The sequence below is a fragment of the Coptis chinensis genome, chromosome 5 (assembly GCF_015680905.1).
Source record: "Coptis chinensis isolate HL-2020 chromosome 5, ASM1568090v1, whole genome shotgun sequence".
NCBI lineage: Eukaryota > Viridiplantae > Streptophyta > Magnoliopsida > Ranunculales > Ranunculaceae > Coptis > Coptis chinensis.
In genome coordinates, this window is record NC_141460.1 from 35629994 (window position 1) to 35655836 (window position 25843).

General features: G+C 36.3%; 1 protein-coding gene and 1 long non-coding RNA gene across 3 annotated transcripts; one reads left to right on the plus strand and one right to left on the minus strand.

Annotated features, from left to right (window-relative positions):
- Positions 1-21393: 21393 nt before the first annotated feature.
- LOC147497401 (peroxidase 3-like) lies at positions 21394-23252 on the plus strand. Of its 2 annotated transcripts, none has more exons than XM_086563701.1 (4): positions 21394-21636; positions 21803-21996; positions 22083-22492; positions 22614-23252. In XM_086563701.1, the coding sequence occupies exons 3-4, from the start codon at positions 22393-22395 to the stop codon at positions 23018-23020; spliced, it is 507 nt and encodes a 168-aa protein (XP_086419827.1). In that variant the 5' UTR covers positions 21394-21636; positions 21803-21996; positions 22083-22392; the 3' UTR covers positions 23021-23252. The 2 variants fall into 2 exon arrangements, with proteins under 2 accessions (XP_086419827.1, XP_086419828.1); XM_086563702.1 differs by having other exon boundaries at positions 21857-21996.
- Positions 23253-24096: 844 nt separating this feature from the next.
- On the minus strand, positions 24097-25843 carry LOC147497402 (uncharacterized). The gene is made up of 3 exons (XR_015197115.1): positions 25545-25843; positions 24952-25183; positions 24097-24857 (listed from the first exon to the last, which is right to left on the minus strand). It is a non-coding gene; the product is annotated as an uncharacterized LOC147497402 (long non-coding RNA).

The following is a 25843-nucleotide window of genomic DNA, read 5'->3' on the forward strand; positions in this document are numbered from 1 at the left end:
GTGTTCGGTGTAAATAACAAGTTAGAACAACTGAAAAACTTAAAAATCGAAGTTGAAACAAAACTGTAGAAATCGGAAAATTTAGCTTAGAGGTGCGGCTTCGCTTAGAAGCTGTCGCTCTCGTGTAACTCCAAGTTACAGTGTTTTTATGGTCGCTTTGAGATGGGGCGGTCGCTCAATGTTCCAGCGTTTAGCGCAGTGCTTCGGTTAGAAGCGTCGTCGCTTCAGTGTAATTTTTCGCGGAACTTTTCAACGCTGAAACGGACAACCACAGTATGAATCAAACAAGGGTGGGTGGGTTTAATGGGACTTAAAAATGACTAATTATACTATGAAAACAATGCTCAAGTGAAACTAAGATGGCAGCGGCGCCATTTGATAAAAGATAAAAATGATAGTTTACCTACGAAATGAACGATGAAACTCAAAACGTAAGTAAACTAAAACTTTACGAGTTTTCTACTCTCAATTCTATCGAAATAGAGTGGAGTAACAAATTCGTTCCACTCCTAGTTCTCTAGCATGGAATGCTTTCGTAGTTAAGTAATCGGTCTTAAGTCCAATGAGAGCTTTACGAAGGGTGTTATACTACGATACAATATGAAATTGATTATGTTGAATTTAAACTACGAATGCTATGGAAATATGATTGTTTTTGGATCTAGATAAAGGATTAGAGGGGAATTGAATCCACCTCGAATCCAACTTAATAACCTAGCATAGATTCTTGTATCTCGATTCTTACGTTCTTACGACAAGAATTTTGAGTTCTAATCCCTAGTGTTCATGGCATTTCTACCAAATACTAACTAGCATGTGAGGTCGTCCACCCATTCTCATGGCGAATCATGACCTTCTAGAGTGGAATAGATTCTACAACGCTTCTACACTTTACCACTAAGTTTTCATCAAAGCTTCATCAACCCCTCTAATAGAGGTTTTAGCCTTGAGTCATCAACCCATCATTTCCCATTGAATTATAACTACACATCATATTAAAATTCTAACTTAACTAATTTAACTAACAATGTTTCAATCTACTTAAACTACGAAATGATAATCAACAAGAATTAAAACTAGATCTATAAATTGAAATGACAAAAATCGAAATTAACAAAATAACTATGTTATTTATCTAATCAATCAAGAACAATGATTCAAAGACTTAATATAAAACAAGAATTGAAAATGGAACTTAAACTTAATTCATCTACTGAAAACTAGATCTAGAATTATATATAGTTTTAGGTCTAACTAGCTACCATTAACAAAGAGCTAAGCTTTTGTTTTTATATGTTTTCAGATCCAAAAATCGTGCATGGGCTTGGAGCCATGTTTTGGGCCAGAGAATCAGGCCCAAAACCCAATTCTTTCAGTCCAAAAAGGCCTCTTCAACTGCAGTTGGCTTCAATAGACTTTTTGTCCACTTCTGCTCCTCTAATTGGGTCAAGGCTTAGACCATTGGAAAGCTCTTTCCGAGCCGGACGTTTTGACATAAGGTAGGCCCAATTCCGAGGTCTGAGTCCAAAGATACGGACTTCGGAAGTTCTGCTGATTTTGAGTGCTGTTTCTACCCGCGTTGACTTTGACTTTTCATCTTTTGACTGGGCTTTACAGAGGCTTTGTCTTCTTGAATCTTGGCCTTTAATCACCGAACTCCTTAGCAACCAACCATTGCTCCTTTATCTCATCAAAGTGGCATATTTCTGCACATAATTGACTTTGAAGCCTGAAACGCATAAAAACACGTAATAAGTATTAACTCTTAATTATTACTCACATAATTGGTCTAAAAGTATGACTGTTACAGGGTTAAAACTATAGTTTTGGGCTCTTATCATTTAACATGATGGTCCTACTAGGTGGGATAAAGGCTGAATGGGTTCACTACTTGACTTATTAGTATGATACTCTGTTTCAAATAGACTACAAGACCTAATGGCTATCTCCCCAGTTGATGTCACTTCGTGATTAACCAAATCAACAAATAATGAAACTATATTACAACGACATAAAGAACTGAAAGATGTTGATTCACTAAGACTAGTATTTTTCGTAAGAACTCTCCAAAGAATAGGTATAAAGCTCAAGTCTCATGGGCTAAGTCAAAAAAATTCTACTTCCAGTTAACTAGGGGTTTAAATCTCTCTTCTAGCAAAAGTACACAAAACTGACCAAGTATTATGGTGGTGCCTTGATAAAGAATTCTATCAACAAGAACTATGTTCGAGCATAATAAATAGACTAAGCGGTAATGAAATCAATAATATTAACTATCTATCAAACTCAACACTAAGCAGTATAGAATATATATCCCAGACTCATCATTAAAATTCATTTTTTTATGCTATCTTGATATAGAAAAAAAATATTTTTGTTTTGAAAACTAATTTTGAAATTCATTTCTCAAGTACACCCTCCCCCTACTTATGCATGCATTGACCTCAATGTATAAAGAAGTAAATGAAATGGATGAGAAAAAGGTAGGATATTACCATTGATGTCGAATATCAGAATTAGTTCAAGAAACAAATTTTTAGGTCTTTTTACGTCAGATCCCCAAGATGTAATATTAGTCTTTTAAAGTCAGATTCTCAAGACTTTTGAGTCCTTTATAGTCAGATCCTCAAGACTTTTGAGTCCTTTATAGTCAGATCCTCAAGACTAGTATTCCCACCCACTAGGTTCCACTTTGTAGGAATTCTTTTCATCTCTCTCAACATGTGATTGACAAAAGTATACCTTGTACCAACAATTTTCTCTTAATGGCTGTAACTCAGGACAAGTTTCAGAATGGCAATTCTTACAACAACCTAGCTTACTTCCTGTAGATATTTTCTCTTGATCTACTAGAATTCCTTCCTTTGAAACTTGGTGACCCAACACTATCCCTTCATTTGCCATGAAGTGGCACTTTTCCCAGTTCAGAACTAAGTTGGTATTGCAACAGCGTTTAAGGACTAAAGAGAGATTGTGTAGACAATCCTCAAAAGGACATGTGAATGTGGTATTCACTTGGTCCTCAAGGTGAATATGGATCTGAAAATATCCTGAGTAACCATCAAGAAAGAAGTAGTAAGCTTGTCCAGCTAATCTTTCTAACATCTGATCGATGAAAGACAATGGAAAATGATCTTTCCTCGATGCGCTATTCAACTTCCTGTAATCGATGCAAACTCTCCATCCAGTCTGAATCCTGGTTGGAATCAACTCATTGTTCTCTTTCTCGATTACTGTGGTTCTGGACTTCTTCGGCACTTATTGAACTGGACTAACCCATTGACTATCAGAAATAGGGTAGATAATGCTGGCATCAAGGAGTTTGACGTCTTCTTCTCGAACTACTTCCTTCATATTCGGATTAACCCTCCTCTGTGGTTGCTTAGAAGTCTTCGAATCCTCTTCCAAATGAATCCTATGTTGAACTATCATAGGGCTGATCCCCTTGATATCATCAATTGTCCAACCTATGGCTGACTTGTATTCCTTTAAAAGTGCTACTAACCTGGATTCCTGCTCCTCAGTTAAATCTGATGCAATGACTACTGGGTAGGTTCCCAAATCTCCCAAGAAAACATACTTGAGTGTAGACGGCAAAGGCTTCAATTCTAGCTTAGGTGGCTCCTTCTTAAGCTCTTTAGATAGTCCATCAGGCATAGGTGATTCAAACTTTTCTCTGAACTTGCTGTCATCCATGACAGGTGATGAATCCGAAATCGCATTGATTGCCTCGACATTAAGTTCCTCACAGTCTAAGTCTGTCAGATCTTTGAACAACTCGTCAGTAGGATATGAATTAGTCAGATAATCTTGTGCTAACGCTTCAATCATGCATACCTCGTTCACAGCATACATCTCATGTGGTTGCTGTAACATATGGAAAACATTAGTCTTGACTCTCATATTACCAAAGGATAACGTCATATTACCCTTTCGACAGTTGATGAGTGCATTTGCAGTGGCCAAGAATGGTCTGCCTAGAATGATTGGTATATGCCTACCAGATGTAGATTCTGTGTCGAGTACTATGAAATCAACCGGATAATAGAAATCTTCGATTTTAACTATGACATCTTCAATGATTCCTCTAGGTATCTTTACTGATCTATCTGCCAACTGTAAAGTAACATCAATCGATTTAAGATCCTTCAAGCCTAATTTCTCGTAGACAAAATATGGTAAAAGATTCACACTAGCACCCAAATCTAATAAAGCTTGCTCCTCCAAAGAATCTCCAATTCTGCATGTAATAAGTTGGACTTCGGGATCTTTTCGGTTTCCACAACCGCTAGATTCTGTAGGTATGATGAACATCTTTGAGCGATAAAAGCTTCTTTCAGAATGTTGGTCTTCTTCTTCACTAGATCTTTCACGAACTTGGCATACGAGGGAACTTGCTTGATGGCGGTCAAAAATGGGATATTAATATTCAAATTCTGAAATACATCGCAAATCTCCTTATACTGGTCATCCTTCTTGGTATTCACTAGTTTAGAAGGAAACGGTGCTGGCGGATTCTTCAATATCGGTTCTCTTCTTTCAGCTTCGGTTGGCTTGGTAATAGATAGTGGAGTGACAGGTGGAGTCACTCGTGATGGCTTCTTCTTACTTACTTCCACAGTAGTTCCTTCAACTTCTTTTGCAACAGTTTCTTCAGCAGGTGGCATAACACTATATATATCTGGAATGTTAGAACTGGGTGGGATTGTGGGGACATAAGTTTCCTTAGGTTCCGCAGAATCTTTTCCTGGTTCATAGACAATCTTGTTATCAACTTTCTTGCCTGACCTCAGAGTGGTGACAACATTAACTTGTTCATGAGTAATCTCTAGGTTATCCACCTGCAAGACACCTCTTCCTTTCGGATTTGGCTCCGGTTGGCTTGGTAATGTTCCTTTCGATCTTTCCGTCAAGGCGGCAGCGATTTGCCCTATCTAGCCTTGAATGACACTAAAGTTACTCTCCAACTTCTGGGTTCTTTGATTTATCTGTTTCAGCTCATTGACAATGGTGGTGATAGCTTCTTCCAGATGTGGGATAACTGCTTTGCTCGACTGAGGCGTAGGGGCAATATATCCACTCATAAGATCTTGTACTAACTCTCTGTTTGTGTTGGCTTGGTATTGCTGATTACGGTATATTTGTTGATTTACGTATGGTTCTTTGGCAGTTTGGAACCGACATTGGTTATTCGAACCGATTTGGTGATTTTGGAATCCTGGAGGAAAATTCCTCTGATTTGTATTTTGTGGCTTCCAATAATTATGTCCTTGATTGAACTGGTTATTTCTTCCTAAAGAGTTGATACTACATGCCTCTGCATTAGTATCCAGATAGTACGAACACTCTTCAATGGTGTGGCCATCATCAGAACATAGCTCACAAATGGCATAACAAGGCTTGGTTGGCTGAGGTTTAGCTTGGAAATTGTTTGCTTTTGGAGGATTCATAGAGAACTTATCAAACTTCTTGTTTAGAGTTTCAAGTCCTGTTGATAGGTAATAAGTACCCAAAATTGTGTTTTAAACCCCGCAGAGACATTACATTTGGGTCAATTATGTGTTTAATAAATGTAAATTAATTGTATTTTCATGTTTTCACAGGTTTCAACAGTCAACGATAAAATACACACAGAATCTGCGTTTTAACATGAAATACAGCCGAATAAAGCTTGGACTTGAAATCTTCAGTATCAGCTCATTTAAAGCTCCAATCTGCCAGCAAAGCTCATGGACTCAGAGAACCATGAAACAAGTTGAAGAATCCAAACTTGAGTTCCTGAGCTAGCCAAAGGAGTCATGTTTGGGTCAAGACTTGGTCAAACTGACTTGTAACAGTCCGAAAATCAGGAGAAAGTTCAAATGGTGACATCTTTCGTCTCCTAACTCCGATTGAAGCATATGACCTGTCAAAATGATCAGCGCAGAAAACTCTACACAACGGTATATTGCTTTTACAAAATGGACGTATGGTTTGAAATCAGAGATAAAGCCAAGCACGTCACTATTCATCGAAGACGACGTAGATATTTTAGATTTTTTATTATTTAACTTTTTGTAAAGTCAAAAGATGAATAGTTCCAAATAGTGTCAAATAATGTTGAATAGTGTCAAATAGTGATTACTATTCCTTAAAGTCAAAAAGTTGAATAGTGATCAAATCTCAGTCGTTGGATCAGATTTCTGAGATTCGATCACGACCGTCCATTCAACTATAAATAGAAGGGTCTAGTTTTAGTTTTTTTCTCATGGAATGGTTAGCATTCCATCAGTAGGAGTAGAGTAGTTTCTTGCTTTCCTAGTGTAATGAAGAATTTAATTTCCAGTTTTTAATTAAAATGTTTTTAATTCAGTTTATTTTTTGTTAATTAGAATAAAACTTTAGTTATGTGATCTCAGAGCGAAACTCGCTCGAAAGTGAGAATTATATCCGTTTGGGGAGTTAATAAAACTCATGTGAGGGAAAATCTTCGTTGTTGGTTTGGTAAGTTGTTTAGGAAGAACAACTAGACCTACATCCTATCCCAAAATGATAGTTGGTGTAGTGTCTAGTTAGGGATCAAAGTGATGAGCTTAGAGATAAGTCATTGCTTTGGTTCCACTTGCTAGCATGTATGAGCTTAGAGATGAGCCCTACATGTTAGGGATCAAGTTTTCTTCTATTAGACTTGTCTATGAGTTCTAGGAAGAATAAAATGAACTTATCAAACAACAAAACTTATTAAAATCATTGAGATGAAATATTTTGCAATTTTATTGAAATGTGAACGAAAAGACAAACCCGTTTGTTGTTTTTCTGACTAGATCAATGGTGCCATTTTGACTTTCGATTAAAATTTGCAAAATAAATTAATTTGGTCACAACACTTCCATAATCATTTCTCATCCATCCACAATTTTATATTTTTCCTCTAAAAAAAAAAAAAAAAATACCCACAAAATCAACCACAAAATCAACCATTTTGTGGTTATGGGCCTGTTTTTTGGCCTTAAAAAAAACGCACCCATCTTCTTCTCTTTCTCTTCTTCTTCCACTTTTCTTTCACCCCTCATTTTTTTCCCCATTCCTTCCCTCATCTTTCTCTTCTAATCATATAACTTCTTCACAATTTCCTCTTATTGTAGGTGGTGCTGCTGCTTCCACTTGCTTGCCGAAGAGATGATGCCGCTGATGGAAGGTGCTGGCTGTGTTCGCAATCGTGATGAAGGAGGCGGTGGTTGTTGTTGCCGCTGTTGGTTGTAATCATGGTGTTGGTTGATGTCGAGATGGGTGCCTGTAAAAGTGTAGTGTTGGTGACGTAGAAGGTGCTGTTTCGGTGGTTGTTGAAGTTAAAGTGTGAGAAGGTGACGGTGGTGGTGCTGTTTTGGTGCTGAAAGTTGGAGGTGCTCAGTGGTGACGGCTGTTGGTTCTAGTTGTTGGGGTGCCGCTGATGGAAGGTGCTGGCGGAGTTCGCGATCGTGATGAAGGAGGCGATGGTTGTTGTTGCCGCTGTTGGTTGTGATCATGGTGTTGGTTGATGTCGAGATGGGTGCCTGTAAATGTGTAGTGGTGGTGATGTCTGTGCTAGTAAACGTTGTATTGTGGGGGTGACAGTTGGTGGCGAGTTGGACGTGAAGATGGTTGGTCGTGCTGATTGGTAGTTGCTTGTTGTGGGTATACTGATGCATGAGGAAGGAGACGGTCAGTTGGTGCTGGAAGTTGGAGGTCACGTTGAAAGGTGGTGATGTTTGAGTATTGAGGAGACGGGTGTTGGATTCGTGACTGGAGTAGAACATTGTTTGGCGTCGACGAAACACTTGACTGAAGGTGGCGATTGCTTGCTATGATGATGAAACTAGTTGGGTTTGTTGAAGTTATAGTGACGGTGATAATGTTGAGCAGGTGACCGAAGCAATACTAAAAGTCTATGTGGGTAGTTGTGAGTGTTAACTTTGTGGTTGCACCTATCCGAAGCAATTAAGATGAAAAAGAAATAATAATAAAAAAGAAATAAAATAATAATAATAATAATAATATGTAAATACTAAATAGTAAATAAATCAATAATAATATTGTGTGTGTGTGTGCTTAGGACTTATGCTTAACAACCAAACGGACTTTGGACTAAATGACTTGGGGACTGCACCTAATGCCTAATCCCACGTTTGATTATGCCGAAAGCATATGGACTGTGGACACTAATTTCCATTTGCCCTAGCACCATGCTTAAAAAAAAAATAATAATAAATAAAATAAAAATAAAAAAAATAAATAAATAAAAATAAAAATTACTTAAGTGTTAAATATTTAGTTATAGATTTTTTTTAACTCGTGTAAATAATTTAGTTGTTTGTTTTTATTTTTAAATATATTCATGTAATTAGGCCCTCGAAGGCACCAAATTGTAACTTATTGGCCTTGTGCCACCATTTCCGCCTGGTTTGTGGGTTTCTATATGTTTGTAATAATTTTCTGAATAACAGGTGAGTGGCATTGACCCCGAACTGTCAACAGGTCAATGACCACTCAAGTCATCTTCGACCCAAGTGCGTGTAAGCACAACTTGGGCAGGTACGTTATCTTTTATCTCTCCCTTGAATCTCCTGTCAACGGGTTATATGCAATTTCCAAACATTTTTAGGCTATTCAAAAGAAAATCAATCTTAGCCTATTTTGGAAATTATATGACAGCCTGTTTAGAATTAACGAGCATGATTAAAATTCATTTTTTTATGAATGCTTAATAATTTTGCCAAAATAATAAACTTTGAAAACATGCTTTTATATCTGGTATTTGAATATACTTTAAGGGAATCTCCTACATGCTTAAATTTTCTACCATCTCAGTAACTCAAAATGTAGACATACCTAAGCGTAACAAAATTTTACCCTTGCATACAAGAGATGTCACAGCCCGAATTTCTAAACAATTAAAATAATGAATATTTGAAATTTTAAATATCTCAAACATCACTATATTCAATTGTCTAAAAACCCAGGCTATGACGGGGGATACAACACCTGTCAAAACCTAAAACCCACATCACAACAGGATCAACTTAACCACAAATAAACTCCAAATTCCTCAACTATCACTTTATTAAAAACTTTCTTCCATCCCAATACAAACATAAACAAACTTTAAATAAAAACAATTTCAACATCGTACTCTCATGTCAAAAAAAAATGTAACCTACGTTATTACATCCTTCCAAAAGATCAGACCTAATAACTAAACTCCCAGACTGCTCCAGGCGAGAATCCAAATCACACGCCGCGGTTCCACTTCCTTCCACCTATGTTCCCAAGAACACACCCACGTTGCCAAAACAAAGCAAACATGGGTCAGCAAATTGAATTTGCTGGTATGAGTAGACTAAAAACAAATAAACATTATCATACTTTAATAAACCAAACAATCACTTTATATTTCCCATAACTCAATCATTCACAGCTTGGAAGACAGGTAGTTCCGTCATTTCAACCGGCATAGCTTCTTCCCAAGCAAGACTTCCATTTCTTTTCACTCATTCAAATCACTCGTTTTAATATCTAAATCATTTAATTAAAACTTACCGATATCCACTGCTGTATAAGGGTAGGACCGCGTCCCTGCACAAAAATATTATTAAGTCCTACCCTCCTGCAAAAGAAAGTTAGCAATTTTATATAATATGTGTAGATATTCTATAGGTATTCCAATGCAAGCCCAAATACACTCGCATAATCAAACTATTTTATCTTATTAATTAATCAATTACTTTTCTTATACACATATTTCACAACCTATGTACCTTAGGTCATTCCCGCCACATTCAAGGAATACCCAACCTTACATTCCACACCATAAGGAATACAACTAACCCAAGGCTTAATACCTTAGTTCCTCTCTAGGGTAGTCCAAACAATCTGGTCATTCATGGCACATTCAATGAATACCCGGGTCATTCATGGCACATTCAATGAATACCCCTATATAACGCTAACGGGTCATTTATGGCACATTCAATAAATGCCCACCTAACATATGACATCATCAGTCATAAAACTCAAATCCAAAACTTGAGTCGTGAAGAGTTCTCAAAGGGGTGGTAAATTTGTTTACACATTATTGTGCTTTATTGTATATATTATTTCAGAGAACGTAGGAATATCTTGATTCAATTAATTTTGGTTTACGCGTTATTAATTATATTGATGTCTAAGTGTCATAACGTTGTATATCATAAAATACTGCACAATCACATAGTAGTTAATACATATACACACGTATATATAGAGGTCTTTAGCCTAAAATCAAGCATGCTAATAGCCCTAGACCTATCCTAATAACCCAAATCATAATCCGAGTTAAAAGGTCAAAATGGGTCAATTGGTCAAAGTCAACCCTGGTCAACAGTCAACTCTGGTCAAAGTCACCCTGGTCAAAGTCAAAGTCAACGTCGACTGCCAAGGGTCAACAGCAATCAACCAGTCCAAACTTACTTATCTAACCCCAAAAGCCCAAAGTCAAAGGCCCAAATTCTAAAATTTAAAAACCAAACCAAACATATAGCCACCACGATTTGGCCCAAGCCCAAATCGCGGGTCCTTATTCACCTCCTTCATCATCAAATTCTCCACCACCACCGACCACCCACCACAGCAACAGCCACCACCACCAAATTTACACAAAAGAACCCGTGGTTTGGTTCTCTGTAAAACCCCTATCCACCGATACCCTCAAAGCGAGATTTTGTTATATCGACAAAATCGAGGTCGACCTCGCATTAATGGCTCCTCCGAGCTTCAATGACCCCAACCACAACCATATCAACCTCAAACACACCCCTCACACCCAAACATCAACCCAATCATCCACAATCAAAAAAAAAAAAACCCAACAATAACAATGATGGCGATTTCTTCGCCATTGATGCTCTCTTAGTTCAAAACGCGCCGATCCAATGAACTAATGCAAGAGCAGAAGACATCAGCTTGGATAGGCCATCCAATCCGTCCCGCCAAAACAACAAAAGTGTCTCGGTGATAATGGTTTGTATTCAGGGCTTTAGCGGTCTTTGCGACGATCATCACCGGTCAAAACCTCCAAACTCCTTTCTTTTCAAGCCGGTAGCAATTCCGATTCCAAAAGCAAAGTTCTAGCTCATCATATTGGCGTAATGAGTCTTCAAAAGATAAGCCATCTCAAACATGAAAGCTAAGCTTTCCTTTAAAAAGAAGAAATTACGAAGTTCCACAATCGGCATGAATCTCGCTCATCGAAGCTTGCGAATCTCGATCCTCATAGAACTCAAGAGGCGCCTATCCAACGTATTCGATGGATTCCACAATCTTAGAGTCCAAATCTTCCTAAAAATTTGCCTCGATCCATGTATATCTAGTTTGCAAGCACCTTTCTCTTTTTAGAGTTAAAGTCAACTTCAAGTTTGGCATATATATATTTTTTTTTAGCCAACTTGGTTTGGTCATTGTTGGGGTGAGCTTCGACACAAATACAAACCGAATTTAACAAAGTTTACTAAAACCAATGGCACAAAATCCAACACCACAGTATAATGAACAGTATCAATGCACAGAAAACCATAAGTTCGGTGAAATAGCAAAATAGCTACTCACCTGTATGAACAGCTCCTACAAATTTTCCTAGCCCGAACCGTCGTGCTCCACCTCTCCAGCAAACCAGCTTCTTTCTCTGCCTCCATTTTTTATATTTTATTATCTTCCAAACCCTATTCTCTAGAACAATGTTTTATATACTGGGGTCTAAAACCAAGCCCAACACTGACTTCGGCCCAAAACCAAGCCCCCACGATATCCGAGTCAATCCATTTAATTTTTAAAATAAACAATTAAATTAATTAATTAAATAGAAAAATACGTATAATAAAAACACGGGGTGTTATAAGAGATAAATCAATCATTTCCGTTATTGAGACCAATCTTTCAACCGAACATCTTCAAAATGCTAGTTGTCCTATTTTCCAAATCTAAGCTTCATGAAGGACACTTTCTAATGCAATTTTTTCTCGACACAGGAGTGTAAAAATACCATTTTTTAGGAGGGTACTCGCTAAACCCCCAAATCTTTCAACTATTACCTAATATTTGATATAGAAATATGACACCCCAGTTTCATCCCGTTTGGGGTGTGCATAGTCTAGGGGAATCGACGTAAAAAACCCCACGCGATACCTAGTCGGGAATCGACTTAAAATACCCAATATAAAGTCTTGAGAATCTGACTTTAAATGACTCATTTTCGTTGCATTCAAGTAATGCCATAATAAGGTACCAGCCTTCTATTTGGAGGGATAGTTGTCGTGTCGGTTTTCTTCGTCCAAATAAATCGTGTATTCCAATTTAGTACCTGATGGGTGGCAAGGTAATGTTTATCAACGACGCGAGTTTATTTGTTCAACATATTAGCGAATAATCTGTATTTGCTAAATCATTCCACCATCTGGGTGCGAATGCCAAGGGTTTCTACAAACCCTTATATTTGATAAAAGTCTTAGGAATCTGACTATAAACGACCTAAATTATTATGTCTATATATGTGTGTGTATTTTGGTTGTTTTTCTTGATTGGTGTGCTATTTTCAATTTTCTTATTGCATGCATTATGTAATTTTTGTTATAGAGATTCAGCCGAATTTTTGCTCACGTTTCTCAGGTAATTTCTTTCCTTATCTTTCTTGATACTTTGAGGACAAAGCATCCATCTGTTTGGGGGGTGGGAGAGAAACATTTTGCAAAAATTAGGCACTTTCAAGTTATTCATTTTTCTTTCTTTCTAAAAAAATTCAAAAAAATAAAAATAAAAAAATTAGTTAGTCGTACTTATTAATAAAGGTCTTGTTTCCTTTTATGTGATGAAAATTGTCTAGAAATCTCACATTAGCATTAGAATTATGATTGGTTCTTAGAAACTTGTGTTAATACGTATGCAATAGTTTTTACATCTTTTTATGAATTTTCATGCAATGAGTGTCAATGACTGTACATAGCAGTAAGTTTCTGGGATCCACGGTTAGAATACTTAAATTCCAAATCCAGTGAGAATCTAGCCAAAAAGCCTCAACATAAGTGTATCTGAGTAATGACCCAAGGATGAAGCAATTCCGAGTAGAAAGAAATCACACGTCCACTTGTTTGATCACTATACCATATCCTAGGCGAGAATTTAGGCATTATTTGGACCGATATAGCCAAATAAAAAATATACAAACCCAAAAATAAAAATAAAAAAAATAAAAATAAAATATATATATATATATATATATATATATATATATATTTCCCATAGTTTTCCCCGTTGAGCCTTTATATTAGCCATTTTATTTTTCATCCATTATTTCCTTTCCCATATCCATATTTGATGAGTTCGAGAAATATGATGAAGAGCATAAAAGAGAAGATAAAGACCTATACAAATACAAAAATTCGTTCTATCAGTTGGCACCGATTGATGAATCTAGTTAGCTGTGTCAAAACCAAGAAAAAAATAAATTCCATGAAAGAAAAAAAAAATTAAAGTTATTAACTCCAAAAATAAAATCAAATGGAGTAGAAAAGCCAGAAAGGGCGAAGTATGGAACAGTTTTGAAACAGAAGAACACTAGGTTTTCTCCAGTAATTATTTGAAGACCATATTTTCTCTAACTCATTGTTTTGTTATCCATTCCATTCCTTCTAAACCATTTCCTAAGCACCGTAATACCTAATAAAAGTCCTCTAGCTCAATTAGGATAGGTTAGTGCGATAGTAAGTGGTAGACGTGATTGATCGACCTCGGCTTCCGACATCATTGAGAATGTGAGGAAACGTGTACCCACTGCACACTGGAGTAAGCAAAACTTGAGTGAAAAATATGTGATAATTTGTGTTTCGACACATACCTGTGAGAACCTACTTAAGGACGCTCTCCAAAGAATCCAGAAACGGCCCTGCTTGTACATTTCATTGTAAAGTTCACTGCATACATATTCATATGTAGATGTTTTGATTATTGTACATTTATTAACGTAGGTTTCAAAGGAATTAATCTGCGTTCCCCGCTAGTGAGATGTATAGATATCTGATATCTAATTTAGGGAACAAACCTTTGTTACTGAGTCGTTGTAGTATAGGTGAAGTTTGTGGGTATCTTCTCTGGAAAACTCTCACGAGGCTAAAACTCGTCCACTAGGGAATTCCTAGTGGTTTAAGGCCTTGTTGCATACGGTCAATGCAATCACACTCTGCGAAACGAGAATTAACTTAGAACTATACATTTTTGGCCACTTATCTATTTTTAGTGTCTCTTCTTTGCTTGAGGACAAGCAAAGTGCTGTTTGGGGGTGGTTGATAAGTACCCAAAATTGTGTTTTAAACCCCGCAGAGACATTACATTTGGGTCAATTATGTGTTTAATAAATGTAAATTAATTGTATTTTCATGTTTTCACAGGTTTCAACAATCGGCGATAAAATAAACACCACAGAATCTGCGTTTTAACATGAAATCTGACCGAATAAAGCTTGGACTTGAAATCTTGATGTCGGCTCATTTAAAGCTCCAATCTACCCAAAGAAAGCTCATGGACTCGAGAGAACCATGAAACAAGTTGAAGAATCCAAACTTGAGTTCCTGAGCTAGCCAAAGGAGTCATGTTTGGGTCAAGACTTGGTCAAACTGACTTGTAACAGTCCGAAAATCAGGAGAAAGTTCAAATGGTGACATCTTCCATATCCTAACTCCGATTGAAGCATATGACCTGTCAAAATGATCAGCGCAGAAAACTCTACACAACGGTATATTGCTTTTACAAAATGGACGTATGGTTTGAAATCAGAGATAAAGCCAAGCACGTCACTATTCATCGAAGACGACGTAGATATTTTAGATTTGTTATTATTTAACTTTTTGTAAAGTCAAAAGATGAATAGTTCCAAATAGTGTCAAATAATGTTTAATAGTGTCAAATAGTGATTACTATTCCTTAAAGTCAAAAAGTTGAATAGTGATCAAATATCAGTCGTTGGATCAGATTTCTGAGATTCGATCACGACCGTCCATTCAACTATAAATAGAAGGGTCTAGTTTTAGTTTTTGTCATGGAATGGTTAGCATTCCATCAGTAGGAGTAGAGTAGTTTACTGCTTTCCTAGTGTAATGAAGAATTTAATTTCCAGTTTTTAATTAAAATGTTTTTAATTCAGTTTTATTTTCTGTTAATTAGAATAAAACTTTAGTTATGTGATCTCAGAGCAGAAACTCTGCCCGAGTGAGAATTATATCCGTTTGGGGAGTTAATAAAACTCATGTGAGGGAAAATCTTTGTTGTTGGTTTGGTAAGTTGTTTAGGAAGAACAACTAGACCTACATCCTATCCCAAAATGATAGTTGGTGTAGTGTCTAGTTAGGGATCAAAGTGATGAGCTTAAAGATAAGTCATTGCTTTGGTTCCACTTGCTAGCATGTATGAGCTTAGAGATGAGCCCTACATGTTAGGGATCAAGTTTTCTTCTATTAGACTTGTCTATGAGTTCTAGGAAGAATAAAATGAACTTATCAAACAACAAAACTTATTAAAATCATTGAGATGAAATATTTTGTAATTTTATTGAAATGTGAACGAAATGACAAACCCGACCGCTGTTTTACAACCAGATTAATAGGCTTGCCATAATTGATATCATCACTTGATTTAGGTCTTCTTGAATTTGGTTGCCAAATTGCTTCGGCACCCCCTCCACTCTAGCTACGTCCTCATTGCTAGTATTTCATTGTTGAGTGTCTTCAGCTAAATTCTCGAGAAATTTGTAGGCTTCCTCTCCATCCAATGATGTAAACTTACCTTGATGCATTGACTATATCATCTGCTTGTTCATAGTAGAAAGTCCTCGAAAGAAAAAATAAGCAGTGTGCTCTTATCATAACCATGATGTGGACATGAGACTAGCAGATTATTGAATTTCTCCCAACTTTGATGATATTCTTCAGTCACCTTCCCTTTGAAATTGTGATGGCTTGCGCATGGCATCCATCTTACGGGGTGGGTAGAACTTGTTCATAAACTTTGTTCTCAACTTCTCCCAGTTTGTTGATTGAATTGATCTACCGTGTGTAGTTAACCATTCGGATGCTTTACCTTCGAGTAAGATTGGAAAAAGAATTAACTTGATACTCTCATCCACGATATTTCGGTTCTTGAAAGTTAGAGGATCGATAGAAATTTGTTCATGTGAACATAAGGTTGAACATTATGCGAACCATTGAACTTTGGAAGCATAGAGATTCGATGCTTTAAGTTCAAACTGGTTAGCTTCGTCTCTGGAAAAACAAATCTTGCTTGGTGGGTCTCCAATGATTGGTGAATAGAAATCACTTTCGGCTTCTTCCTCATTTGTGCTTGCATGGGTGGGATAGCTTCAAGATTATTGGTGTCCAAAACACCTCCATCATTGCGTGCAGCCATTGTATCAATCTCGTCTAGTATTCTTGTGAGTCGGTTGTTAAATCTTGTCCACTGTTGTGTTCTTACCGGACGATGATATGGACGACGGGGCATATACTAGAAAATGCTATGCGAAAATGGTAAAAAAAAAACTATCCTACTATGCTTGAATGCAATTAAACTAATATGCAACTATTCTAAATTATACTAAAATGCAAAACTACTTTCCTTCAATTGGGTTGGGCTTTGCATCTAGTATCTTGCCCGTTGTCTAAAGTTGTCTCTTCTAGGGTTATGGTGAGTCACTTGGATTGCTTAAGTACCACTGCCCACAGACGATAGTTCATTTGTTAAGATTCAGACAAGAAACACTAGAGTTTAATGTTTCGCTGTGTTGGCTTACAACTTCAATTGTTGAAAAGGTCATAAATGCAATTATACTAGAAAACAATAAAACTAAACTATAATGCAACTATATTAAGAATAAAATAAAATAAATGAAGATTTGACTAACCTGGATAGTAGATCTTGTCTTCGAGATGTCCTTCAAGCTTCTTTCTTTCTTAAAAGGATGGATGATGCGGCTAAAATTACCTCAAGATCCAAAATTCTAATCTTGAAAGAAAACGTTAAACATAAACAACTTAAAACGGCAGCGGCGCCATTTGACAAGCCTCTTTTTGTGTATGTAGATGGTGTATGGTCATTGAACAAAATAGAAGCGTATCAAAACCTAATTATCCCTCAATAAGTAAAGGATGAGTAGGATATCGTTCCACTTTTAAGTGTATGTTATGTGAAGGACAGGACTGGAAAGGGGGTTTAAGGGATTAAAAACTATGATTGTAGAAACTTTAGATTCTAATACTAAACTAAACTAAATGAAACTAAACTAGTGAGAATTTATAAGAGAGGGAATTCAAGAGATTAGAATCCACCAATACTTTTAATCTATGACCTTCTGTTTCATGGTTGTTCTTACAAGTAGACTACAATTAGGCAATCGAGCGAGTGTCGATGCCCTCTTGGACGAAACATCGTTAACAATTAACTCTACTTAAGGTTGTTCCTATGCTTATGCTATTAATATCTTCTTTCCCTTTACGTAAGCTCGGGCAGCCATTCAATGTATTACCGAGAGCAACATCAAGGAGTACTTCCTAATAGGGCGGCTATTTAATGAATCACCACTTAAGGCAAACACAAAGAATACTTCCCCTAGGCAGCCACTCCCTGAGCTACCCCTTCTAAGGCAACACAAAGAATACTTCCTTAACTCTAAAGAACTATATTACTAGAAGAAAAGTAAAGAACACTAGCATAATATTAATATTGCAAAACATAAACCCTATTCTATACTTTTATCCCCTGGTGTGGGCAATGGAACTAATAACTAAAAACATAAAGAACTAACCTGATTGAAGAACACCATGAACTAGAAGAATCATTAAACATTATGCACTGGCTTCATTTCCTCCCTTGAAGGAGAAGATTAGCCTTCCATATACAAGGAAGAACACGAAGAACGAGAAGAAGAAGAGTCGAAGAACATAAGACTAGAAAGACTAATTTATTAAGACTCAGTTAGTTAAAACCAATCTTTTATTATTAATCTATCTCTGCCTCAAGTTCTTGAGATAAGAATATAAGTGAATTGGCAAATTACATGAGGCACTTAGGTCCTCTATTTATAGAGGTTACAATGAGCTCTAGAAGCATTCTAAACCGTCATTTGTTTCCTAATACAAATAGACTTCTTTCGGAGTCCAACTTCATCTCCAAAACTGAGAAGAAATTGGCTACTGATTAATCGATCCATCCGTCCCGGGCAGCGTTAGCGATTTTGTCTCTTCTCGCTTCTATCCTTCTTTTCCTCTTTGCGGGCTTTGGTCCAAGCAACGAATCCTTTGGCCTTGGGCTTCCAAATAGGCTTTAAAATAGGTCCAAGTCGCATCTTTAATAGCTCCAATTCCTTGGCCTTCTCCATGATTGTCCACGGGCTTCCCATGTGATCCTTAATGCTCCGAATTGCTCCGTTTTACCCCTTTTTCTCTAATATTCCACAAAACTCTCTCTTTAACCTGTAGAATCATAAAACATAACTTACAAACACTATTAGTCCATTAAGATGACTAAATAAGAGGCATAATCGAGGGATGAATAGCACTTTTTGAGCACTTATCATCTATATATTACTCATACGTATATACTGATAGGCAAAGACGTAACATATACGTAAAAACTAAACAGGCAACGTATTATATATAGACTAATATACTACTCGTGTTTTGCATAATAAATTGATTTTGTCAATACTCAGTGAGATTGTGAATGTCTTATAGAGAGCAACTTCACCCCCGAAGGGTTTAGAAACAACTTACCCAACTCAGATTTTAACCCTCGTTGGAATGTTCTCCTCTTTCATGACAAAATCAACTTATTAAACAAGATAGTTTTCTAAAATGATGAATTTGGAAGGGAAAACAGTGGATTTTGACCTTGCTAATGGTTACAACAGAGCTTAGCTCGATGGTAACAGCGTGCGCGCCGTCGAGATCTTTCTGAATTGAGGTCACAAACGTGATTCAGACAACCGTAGCCAAAGTTATGGCCAAAATACCAAAACACACCCTAATTACTATATATAACTCAAAAGTTATATATGCCAACATACAAATATATTCCATCCATACTTATATATATTCTACCATAGAAAGATATTCTATTAATGTGTAAATAGATGGTATTAAGCAATGTTAAACCACTCATAATGTAATATATATGCTAAATATACCACTTTTATATATATATATATATATATATAGAGGTTGGCTCTCTGACGGACCATCCGTTTACAGACTCTTAAAAAAAATAAGAACTCACATGTTAAACTTTCTCTCTCTTTTTTTATCTGAAATTTTCTCAACTAGCCCCTAAGTGCGGTCCCACAATAAAGAAAGAAGTTAAAAGAACTCTCTTCCCTCTCACGACTCATTCTCATTTAGCTTGTCCTTCCCACACTATTTATTAGGTAGGGTCATCCCTCTCCACAAATAATAAATGACTCTCCACCTTAACTTCCAACTCTTAATTTTTCTAGAGATTCGTGTAGTACTCTAACCTAGAAACAATCAATGGTTTCAAATTTAAGGTTGAAGGTCTACCTTATTGTGGGAGTTCATATAAAAAAGTGGTATAAAAGCATGAAAGAGAGAAGAAAAATGCATTATTCTTCTTCGTTCTCATCCTTTAGATTTTCTCCCCCTTTCCAATTATCTGTTTTCTCTTGTGCTGATGAAATTTAAGTCAAAGTCTTTTCTCCACTCTCTTATTCTTAATTAATAATTAGACTAATACACTACCAACTATTGTGTATTGTGGAAGAAGCTTAGGGGATTCTTCTTAAGATTTTGAGCACTGCTATTGAAATGGGGTTGTTAATAGCGAGTTGTGATAATTGAGGAGAAGATACTTTGATGAAATAAAGAAAGGACATAGAAGTTTCAATATTGTTTTGATAATTCATTGCCTATAAGCCTCTATTTCTCAAGCTCTTCAATTATCGTCGTGATTTATTATAAATTTCAGCATTAATTAACCAACTGTTGTGATTGACAAATATTAACTTGATCATCAAACCCCAATCCTGTAAAATATACATGAACCGACGAGAAAGAAAAAGGGAGATACAAAATTGGGAAGACAAAAAAGATGAGAGAAGAGATACAGAGTGGTCTGATGAAAAGAGACTAGAGACAGTAGAGAGACAACCTTTTAGGGCCCACCTATTTAATGTTTCTCAATTTGTTTTGTTTTCAAAACTTTTCACACGTGAGTTCTTATTTTTTTTAAGAGTCCAGTATATATATATATATATATATATATATATATATATATATATATATATATATATATATATATAGGGGAGGGATAGAGGCACAAGCACTGTAGCCACATTCTAGACACAGCCAATCCCATTCCTCTATCTATTTCAATCCTACGGATACAATCAATTTTTAATTAGCAATACGAAATTTTGCAAATTTCGGAAATATTTTTTTACCGAAACAAAAAAACAAAATTTTCAAAATTTAGATCAAGAATGTGGCTCTGAAACCAAGAAATGAGGCTCAGCCCCTTGGTTCTAACTCGGTTGAGTATAAACTCCCTCCCATCGACCCATATCACATAACCTCCCTATTATTTAGGTCTCTTTAAATAACCTCCTTATTTTCCAAAAAAGAGATAAAATCTGGTCTGTTTTTATTTCCCATTTTATCTTATTTCCTTTTTTACCCTTTTGGAATTGAAAATTTCCCGACTATATGTAAATATATTTTTACATAGTCATACATATATGTAAAACTATATTTGCATAGTCATTGGAGCTATAAAAACTTAAATTTATATAGTAACTTTTGGGATTGAAAATTTTCTGACACCTGATAGAATATATATAAATGTATTTTTATATAGTCATATATATGTAAAACTATATTTATATGGTCATTGGAGCTATAAAAACTGAAATTTACATAGTAACTTTTGGGATTGAAAATTTTCCGACGACTCCAGACATAATATAAATTTAAATTTTCCTATAAAAAAAAATTTCATATGAAAATTTAAATTTAAATAGGTTAAGAAGACTGTGTAATTTTATATTGTCATATGTAAATACAAATTTACATAGGATGACGTCAGCCTGGTTTGTCCTTAAGCCAAAATTATAAGTAAATATTGATGAAGTCAGCCCGACTTTCACAGGGGTATTTTGGTCTTTTTTGGCTTTGATGTTATATTTTAAATAATAGGGAGGGTTTATGTTTGTTCGCTTAGAGCATCTTTAGGAGTGATATCAACTTAGCATGAAACACCAAATTTCTAACAATTTGTTGTGTTTTCAACTTCAGGAGAGTAACATGTTGATGAAAACACCAAACCAAACACCAAATCAACCAATATTTGGTTCCAGGTTTGGTGATGAATCAAATCACTCACGTGGTTTTGCCATCAGTCGGCTCTCAACCACGACTCTCTCCAAAATCAGTCGGCTCCACCACTTCTCTCTCCACCACTCCAAAATCAGGCGACTCTAGACCTCAATTTATCTCTTTCTCGATCTTAAATCAATTTCTCCCTTTCTCTCTTTCTTGATTTAAAATCTAGATCTACAACTCTCGAGGAAAGCTTTGTCTATCTACAACTCCAAAACAGGTATCATTTCATTCTCTCTGTTTCAATTATGTTTTCTTCATGGGAAAACTGATTGATTAAGTGATCATTGAGGTATTATTGGTGGGCTAATATTTATGTATTGTTATAATTTTCTAACCATATTTTGTTTTCATGTATTCTCACCTTGCATTGAGAGATGCTATAGGTTTGCTTTCTGTGAATTTTGACGAAGAGGCCTCTGATTCATTATTATCATCAGAAATACTGTGCTACGGGTACCAAGTATTACACAACTGATGTTTCTGTGTGGATGGCTCATCTTGGGGATGATTTTCTATAGGGGTGCTGCCCAAGTCGGACAACTTGTCAGCTTTGGTGTTGGTTTTTGACATGAATGAGGTTGTTGACTTATGCTTAAAATTTCAGTAAAATTTTGATATTCAGAAAGTTGTAAAGAAACTGACGGTTGATTGCTTTATTGGCAGCCATCGTCCTTCACCACTCTGCAGGATTTTGTTTCTGAAACTGATATTCAGAAGTTTGAGATATTGTTGTGCATTGGAAATAAAGTAGACCTTTTGCCTGGTCACCCTGCTTATTCTTTAGAGAGGCCAGGAACCGTTTCCTGTGCTAATATTGTTGCTTTGGCTACTAGGGACTCCGTTTCGTACCAAGTAAGTTCCAAGTTTAAAGTTGAAAGGGAGCAGTTTGTATTGCAATTCAGGAGCAATCAGTTGTTCAACAAACACCCAAGTGAAAGAGACTACTATTGTATATGATATACTACGACAGTATATGATATATGATATACCATCGCCTTTCTCGAGCTTCAACATTCTTAAACAAAATTTCAGCAGCAAAGGCCTTACTGTTTATGATCTTGTGGTTTTATCAGGTATGTGCTTTACATTATGTGAAGTTCTTCATACTTAAATTATCAGATTGTACTGTTGTCTCCTTGGTGGTTGGGTCTGCACTAATGTGGTTTCACCAATTGCATTTGGATGCATGTACAGGTTCACATACCATCGGTGTTGGGCATTGCAGTTTTTTCAGTAACGGACTCTATAATTTCACAGGAAAAGGAGATTCAGATCCTTCCTTAAACTCAACTTACGCAGCTTTCTTGAAAACAAAATGCCAAAGTCTCTCAGACAACACAACCACTGTACCAATGGAGCCTCAGATTCCTTTATCTTTTGATAACAATTATTATTCAAACTTGAAGCAGCACAAAGGTATGTTTCAATCAGATGCTTCACTTTTAACTGAAGAAGGACCGGCCGATATTGTTGATGAGATGCTTGTTCTTGGGAAATTCTTTGTCGAGTTCAGACAATCCATGAAGAGAATGGGTGCCATTGGAGTCCTAACTGATAACTCTGGTGAGATTAGGAAGAAATGTAGTGTGGTGAACTCTTAATAAGGATGTTGTTCCATGTTTGGGATGGCAAGCACTTAATTTTGGTGTGTGATTGTTGATGAATGTGAGATGGAAAAGTTATTTTTTGTTTTTCTAGCTAATTGTGAGGGTGGGGGGTCAGTGATATGTATTTGTTTTGGATGCAAGGTAAATGAGACTCTTGATTTTGCTTCAAGAATGTTTTCTTCTTTAATTTCTTTTGTATATACTAATAATACAACCCTAGCTACTATCTGTGTTCTTCTATCCCCTATAAAATTAACAGTTTTCTAGCTTGCAAACTCTTTAGAGAGGCCAGAGCATTGCTCGACAGAAGACATGACACATTCTTAAACCTGTCAGAGCATTGCCATTCTTAAAGGGCATATTGTTACACCATTCTTTGTTAAGGAGCAATATTGAGTTGGCAGCGAGTTCAAACTCTTCCACAGTCACCTCTTCCTTGTCTTCAAAAAAAGATTAAAAAATCAAAATTACAGTTGAAATTGATGACAATGGTTTGTCGAAAGAATTTGAGCTTTATTGTAAAATTAGATGAGTGGTTGATTTCAAGTTCTTTGTATTGCTTGGATACAGTCTTGACCACCCCTGTGCGCCCCTGCACACACTATTTGGAAGTTCAAATGCAATCCTCTTTTTTAAGTCCAGCGTTCTCTGACTTACAAATATACTGAGCTCCACATGTTTTTGCCGTCAGCTAGGTTCAGAAAATTTATGTCCGACTGTACTCAAAATGCACGAGCTGTTAATGTGTTATTACAGGTCCATACAAGGGTACTACTTTGGTGAGCACCCAGTTGCATTATTATCACAATTACAACATTTAATTTACAGATAAATCTTCAAATTTGAGCATTCCAAGTTCATCCTACCAAATCACAATAAACCCGGTCACCTACTCAAAAAGTTATTTTTCTCGAGAGTGAAACCATAAGGTTCTTTTCCACCCAACTAGAGGTGTCCGTATAGAAGATATAGAACTTCGTAGTCTGAGGAGTTATAATGAGTACGTAATTATCTGTTAAGATTCAAAAGAAATATATATGAAATAATTCACTTAATACAAAGCAGAACACTATTCCCAAATTCTTCTCCATATCATTTCGAACTTGCATGAACAAAGAATGACATTGTTTATTACAATCTGCAAATGAGCAGTTAAAATTAATAAAGCCAAAACAAACGATGGATAATTACATAGCGGTGATGCATCCTATTCAATCTAGACTAGTCTTTTCTTATGTAGGAATTGATCGGAGGCCTTTCTCTCGATCATCCAACGTAAAGGTGAATAGATCATCCAAACTTGCAGTGTCAACTTCAAGTCAAAAATCCAAATTCTCTAACTTGCAGTGTCAACTTCAAGTCGAAAATCCAAATTCTCTCTGGCATTCACAAGCATTGAGTCCACTAAAGTTGTTTCTCATTCATTATATTTCCCATTCATTATATTTCTCTATTTTTCTGTTGTTTCTCTTTGTATGAGCTCGTTTATAGTATCCAGACTACAGGATGGGTCCAACTTGAACCCATACAAAGGACTGCCCTCAGCTTGATTCTTCATCTTGAGATGGACAATCTGGGCTATTTCTTCAGAATTGTAGTCGCTAAAGACAAAGAACTTGGTCACTCTTCTGTGAAATCCTTCATTTGCCGAGATCACACGCTGCATTGGTTTACTATAGCCAGCAACTATGACCGCAACCTTTCCACTATCCATTGCAGACATGATCTCCTCCAATGCTTCCAAACCAAAGTCCCTGGAATCCTCATGCTTCGGTTGCATCAACCTATATGCTTCATCCACAAAAATAATTCCTCCCTTGGCTGCTTTTATCTGTCATTCATAAAGTGTTGTTCCAAGAATAGCTCTCAATATATATTACAAAGGAATAATGGACCTAAGTAACATCTAAACACAGTTGGCATACCTTCACCCAAGATAGACATCGGCTTCACCTCACGAAACCAAAATGTGACCAATCATACCCTGTGTCCAAGCAGCAGTTTCCTTGAGCTGGTCATCATCAGAGTGTCTGAAGACACTCGCCTAAGAAATCTACATAGAAGCTCTTATCTTTGAAAGCTATCTTCATATTTGGGCCAAGTGTATCCGCTAGGTCACCCATCACTGCAACAGCAGCTTTTGTAACACTTTCATCCCTGCAAGCATTGGGTATATCAGGATTCAGTTAAACAAACGTGCAAAGCACTTAACAACAAGTCTACCAAGCATACAAATATTTTGTTTCACCGATCACATAAAAAGTCTACCAAGCATACAAATATTCTATTTCATCGATCACATAAAAAGTCTACCAAGCATACAAACTTCAACAAAACTACCAAAAGTGATAACTTAAAAAGACATATAGTAACTGACACCATATATGTTGAACTCAAGTGTAAGAGATATGTAAGATAGTACCATGGGCTGATAGTAATCAAATACCTCAATGATCAATTAATCCATCAGTTTTCCCATGAAGAAAACATAATTGAAACAGAGAGAATGAAATGATACCTGTTTTGGAGTTGTAGATAGACAAAGCTTTCCTCGAGAGTTGTAGATCTAGATTTAAATCGAGAAAGAGAGAAAGGGAGAAATCGATTTAAGATCGAGAAAGAGATAAATTGAGATCTAGAGTCGCCTGATTTTGGAGTGGTGGAGCCGACTGATTTTGGAGAAAGAGTCGTGGTTGAGTGGAGAAGAGAGAAGAGACAGTGGAGAAGGAGGAGTTTCAGAGCCACATTCTCGATCTAAATTTTGAAAATTTTGTTTTTTTGTTTCGGTAAAAAAATTTCAAATTGCTAATTGAGAAT

Bases quoted from the DNA above. Each gene is read 5' to 3' on its own strand.
- LOC147497401 (XM_086563701.1), top strand. From the start codon at position 22,393: ATGATATATGATATACCATCGCCTTTCTCGAGCTTCAACATTCTTAAA. The intron at 22,493-22,613 runs GTATGTGCTTTA...ATGCATGTACAG, and splicing joins TGATCTTGTGGTTTTATCAG to GTTCACATACCATCGGTGTT.